This window comes from Centruroides sculpturatus, unplaced genomic scaffold, assembly GCF_000671375.1.
Source record: "Centruroides sculpturatus isolate CEXI.00-Female unplaced genomic scaffold, Cexi_2.0 scaffold71, whole genome shotgun sequence".
Lineage (NCBI taxonomy): Eukaryota > Metazoa > Arthropoda > Arachnida > Scorpiones > Buthidae > Centruroides > Centruroides sculpturatus.
Window position 1 is genome coordinate 439,559 of NW_019384332.1, and position 6,000 is coordinate 445,558.

The 6,000-nt window shown below is 25.3% G+C and overlaps 1 protein-coding gene across 1 annotated transcript in view; it reads left to right on the top strand.

Moving 5' to 3' along the window:
- The window catches only part of LOC111630478 (GPN-loop GTPase 2-like), a 36,427-nt gene extending 30,893 nt beyond the window's left edge, over positions 1 to 5,534 (top strand). Inside the window, exon 7 of the mRNA XM_023374584.1 lies at positions 5,327 to 5,534. Within this exon, the coding sequence (XP_023230352.1) occupies positions 5,327 to 5,506 (180 nt within the window). The 3' untranslated portion in view covers positions 5,507 to 5,534. The remainder of the gene's footprint in view (positions 1 to 5,326) is intronic.
- Positions 5,535 to 6,000: the final 466 nt, after the last annotated feature.

A 6,000-nucleotide genomic window follows, 5' to 3' on the forward strand; every position in this document is an offset into this window, starting at 1 on the left:
TAGATCTAGACATCAACACACGAACAGGTATAATTCATTAACTAACCCCCTCGGTTCTCACAAGATGTTTGGTTAAAATCAAGATAAGGTGTATATTAAAGGAAACTGAATTTCCTTCTTTACATAAAAGTAGAGTTAGTCAGCAGTTTTCAAGATGTTGGTTTACATTTTTGTAACATTTATTCTATTTAATAAAACCTTAAAAATATCAAATAAATTGTATGTATTTAACTAATCCCTTTGTATATAGGACCTTTAATCTAAAGAGTCTCCTCTGGACAAGCCACTAGGTCTGTCCAGCCTCTCACAGTATATTCATATTAAAATATTATTATTTGCTTTTCTATTGCCTATTAGTTTAATTTTTTTGTTTTTTTTTTGTTTTTGTTTTTGGAAATAATCTTTATTGAGAAAGAAAAACAAGATATCTATATCAGAACAGAAATAATTCTAAGAGAAGTTATTTTCTTGCTTAAAAAATGTATGAGAACAAGTACAAACTAAAATCTGAAGTTTTATATGTTAAATACCCAAATTCTTAATCATCTGTATTATATTTGCAGACTGTATCCAGGCTAAATTATTTATTTATTTAAGCATACTGGTACAACCATGATTCTGGGAGAAATCACACAAAATCATACAACATATCTGTTAACACAATACGTGAATACACATAACGTACAAATAAAAACACAAAGGTAAAGTCAAACTTAAACCTAAAAGTGCAAGAACTGTCCAAAAGAAAAAAAATTACAAAAAAAAAAAACTAGGCTATATCTTACCTAGAAAGTGAAAAAGAAAGAATGAAATTACTCTCTTATCCACAAATTGGATAGTCTCCTAAATAACCAAAGCTAACTGCTGGTTAAATAACCTGCAAACCACTTTCTAGGATGCAATTAATGTAAAATCACCAACAACTTTTACACTATGAATCTAAAAGAGAAAAATAAACCACATGAAATAAACAATTTAATCTTATTAGGCTAAATTTGTAATAAATTATCATAAAACTTGTGCTAAAAGTAATCAAAGCTGTGTCTTATGAATAACAATGTTTTTTTGTTTGTACAGTAATATTTTAACATAAAATGAACAGTACCATTACAATACTTTCATTGATGTATATTGCATATTAAAGAAAATACAGCTCATATACAATTTCTAAGAGGTTCAAACAAAACTTATTTCTTGTATTACCATTTACAAATATATCCTTTAATGATTTCATTAAGGTTTCCAAATGAACTGTTGAATTATTATCTGGCAATTACAAACTTTATAATAGCTTGATAATAAATTGATCAGTTTGTTTGGAAACTTTAATATATCAGGTTGGCTGTGGTTTATAAGATTTCATCAAGTTTTTGTTAGTAATTGAAGTTTTTAATGCATAATATCAAGCTAAGAACATGGATTGATAGATTAATAATTGTTTCATACTATTTTAATGTTATTTGGGATTATTTGGACAAATCAGAAATGAGAATTTTTCTTTTAAGACTTAATTGAAAATTCTTCCTGATATTCAAATATTAAAAATATTTGAATTATTTTTGGGAACTTGTTAGATTCTGATAATGAATTGTGACAATATATACATAATTTCAATTTATTACAAAAAATTATAGTAATTTATTTTAAGATTGTTTAGATCAGTGTTTCTCAACCTCTAACGAATTGTCGCCCCTTCAATAAAACCGTTACGTAGTATCGCCCCCTTCACTACAAAATTCCGATGCCGAGGGACAAGGCTAACGCCAAATTCGTACTGCATCGGAATAATTAGATATTTTATTTGTTATATGATACAATAATTAAACAAATAACAAATATTGTTTAATTATTGTATGATATAAGAAATAAAATATGTAATTATTCTTAATATAATGTTTTACTATATCACCCAGAAAATTGTTTTTCACTCCCCAAAATATAAATTGTTATTAATCACCCCTCAACATGGAAAAACGCCCACATGGGGGCAATATTGCCCCCATTGAGAAACACTGGTTTAGATAAATGTTTAATTTTTAAAACAATAGTTTCATAAAACTTTCTGTTATGCTTATTTTTTCATCTTTGCTTTTTTATTATTAACTATATTCACTTTATAAAATATAAAGAAAGCAAAATTATGATAATTATATAGTTTTAAATTATGATCAAATTAAATGAAACAATCATAATAACAAGTTCTTGATAAACTAGTTTAGTTATGTATATTCATTATTAATGGAGTCAGATTTTTCAAATTATACACTATTGATAAGAAATCAAGTCAAAATTTTGTAAATGGTACCAGAAGTTGACAATTCCTTCTGTACTTGCATATATTATGATTCCAATTGGTGTATCAATTAAGATTACTAATCAAACTTAAATTAAACAAATATTCAATAGTCACAAACAATGAACTTTTTATTCTCCAACACAGAAATGTCAGTTATGCAGTAGTTACTTTGAGTCTGCATTCAATTAAATTGAATGCCTTGGTTGATCTTCAGAGAATGTTGTTTGAAATAGACTAAATATTTGACATTAATACTGAAAAAATTTCAAAAGTTGTATAAATAATCTAATTAAACAAAAAATGTATTATCTCTACAATATTTTCCTTAATATATGTAAGGCAGAAAAATTGATACTTTGATTTCAGGCTAATCATTGTAATAGCCCTGAAATAGGGACAAATCCCTTTGTCTCCTTCATGAACTATATAAACTTTTTACATTTGTATTGTGCTTTATAGTAAACAGAACATAAAATCTATGAAAATGATAAATAGTAATCATGTATATATGAAATTAATTTATAGTACCTAATTTAAATGAAGTTCTTTCTTTATGTGCATGATGAAAATTGTGAATGTTAATATTTATTTTGCAAATTTACTGTAAGCTATAATTTATATTGTGAATAAAATAAATAATACTGATTAAATCTCTAATTCAGCATTCATGGTAACTCTCATGGTCTGGTATGTTTTGAATCTGCTGCCACTAATTTGTAGATGTGTTGTGTCTATTAATTTGATTGAAAGAAAATTAATTAATGACATGACAAAGTACCATAAGCTAGCTAAATTACAACAGCAGTGAAGAAAGTCATTAATAACACTGCTAAGACTTATCCCAACATAGAAAATCCACTTTTTTGCACTTAGTTTGCCTCTGTATACATGTACTTGTGACCCTACATACCATGAAGGCACTACTGATATTGAATACACTGCTTACTATGAAGATCGTGATAACTTTTGATGGAATTTGAGTTACAGGTACTACAGGTATTATTTTCAGTTTTGGACTTTATATTATATGAAACATTATTTGGAAACGTTAATAGTTGTGTTATTTTCTATTGTAAATTTGATTCTACCTTTGATAACACTGATATGTATGATGAATAAGCATATTGTTATGTACATACATTGAATCCAGCAATGGATAGATCCAGGTTGCTAGATTAAGGAGGTTCAATCTACATTGAGATTAAGATAATAAATTATAGATAAAAATTTTTTTTTCAGTTTGTATATATATAACTTGATTTAGTTCTTGTATAGATATAAATGTGAAATATGTATTACAATTTTTATTTAAGAATGAATTATATTTTTATAATTTTAACATGCCGTGAATAAGGTTAATAAATTTTTTAATTAAAATAGAAATAATCTCAAATCACAAAAAATGAAATAAATATGCAATAATTTAAAATAACTTTATTGTTTTAAATTATGAAAAAACATTGTTAATTCATTCTGATATTAAAGATAATTTTATCATAAATTAATCTTGGGAGAAAATATAAATTTCACTCATCATTTTGTATTATAATATGAATTATATGGTAATTCCAATATAAAAAGTTTGATACACAATGCGTTGTACTATATTAAGGATAAATTACTTTATAAAACTAGTAAACAAGAGGTTTATTTAACAAGAAAAAAAATGTAACAATAAGAGGAAATAAAAAATATGTAAATAATAAATTCTTACGTATAGTAGAATTCCTAAATTATACTCAAACTGGAATTATTAATTTACTTTCACACCACCTTGCACAGTTTTTCTATTTTCTCTTCTGTGGATTTAAGCCTGAAGTGGGCCCTGAACAGAGCTAATAATGTTTGCTTAGATTAGAATTTTGGAGTACAAGAAATGTTATGCATTTGGAAAAGTGTCCAAGGTGGTTTGTAAGTTAACAGTAGAATTCACTTATTATAATCATATTGGCATTTGCCTATACAGATTAGGAATAGTGAAAATTTTTCTTTTATTGATTTCATACACAAAAAGGATCCACAGCCACTCACAGCTGGATAAACTTGATTAAAAAAACTGCTACAAAAACCAAAATAATCAGCAAAAAAAGGTGAAAGAGCTAACTCTTTTGCCCATTCAACACAAGCAAAAATGTTAGCTCTTTCACCTTTTTCTGCTGGTTATTTTGGTTTTTGTAGCTGTTTTTTATCAAAAAAAATTCCATTAAAACAACTAAAAATTGTATAACTTGTGAAAGTGGGGGTAATAATTACTTTTTGAGAATGTCTTCAGCATTATGGAAATTTTAATAAATATATCACATTTAATTCATAAGAAAAATTTACATAATATTTTTAAACATATGTTCTATTAAAATCAGAATATTCACATAAAATTTTATAAAAGTTTACTAATTTGGAATAATACCAACAAAACGTTTTTAAATTTTTATAAAGTTTTATAAATTTTTAAGAGATGTTAATTATAACATAGCATAAATTGTGATAAAATACGTTACATACAGAAATAAAAGATTTTTTCCATATTAAATTCATTAGTAAAAATACTTAAGTTAACCTTTATTTATTTATAATATGACTTAAAATATACTTTATTCTCTTCTACTGAACTATTAATATACATTTTGTTAATTTGTTGCTTGATTTATGTATATTTCTAGAAACAAACTTTCCAATATCTCAAAAATTTTAGTTTTTATCAGTGTTTTAATTATTAAATATGTTTATGCAGACATAAAGAAAAAGATGCAGACAGTCTACTAGATTTTATTCTTTAAACACAAGATTATTTGTTTGATTAAATTCAGTCGATTTTTAAATATATTTTTTTTATAAAAATGAATACCTTTTAACTTTACAAAGCATTTACATTAATTTCTTGTAGCATGTTTACAAAATTTCATTTTATGTGAATCTAAAAGATTGAATTTTTTTTCCTCTATTGAAAAATGCACATCATGTTATTTACTTATGAATTTTTAATGTAAATGGAGCGAAAAATATTGAAAATTTGAGTGTTTATGCTTCCAGGAAAAACAAAGTATGATGCGACTACTCCAAGCTGCCGATAAAGCTAACGGATACGTTTTCGGACAGAGCGAAGAAAGGAACATCCAGAAATTACTTTCTTGTGCCATGGGCGCAGATTTAGATTATTCCAAACTTTCAGTGATTCCAGAAGCCGACAAAAATCAAATGGACACTCTGTGAAATTGTTATTATTTAATAAATATGTATATTTTTTAATTTGTCAATTTACTTTTCAATAAAATATATTTATATTGTTTAGAAAAAATTGTTGGAGTTTAATTTATTTGATTTAATTACATTGTGCTGCAAAAATGTAATTATTGATAAGTTTAGGATGCTCAAAAGTTATCTAATATATAATTTTAAGATTTATTTAAGATCAGTTAAGGCAAATTTGGAACAGCTGTTTGTTGTTGTTTGCAATTCAAATAATTTTAAAACATATCTTAGTTAACTGACTTTTGAACCATCTTGTATTTAATGTATTCTTATTTTTGTTTTAAAAAATCATCAATGAAATAGAAAAGTGGAAAATCATTAATAAAATCAGAAGTAATATTATTTATATTAAGCTATAATTTATATTGTGAATAAAATAAATAATACTGATTAAATCTCTAATTCAGCATTCATGGTAACTCTCATGGTCTGGTATGTTTTGAATATGCTGCCAC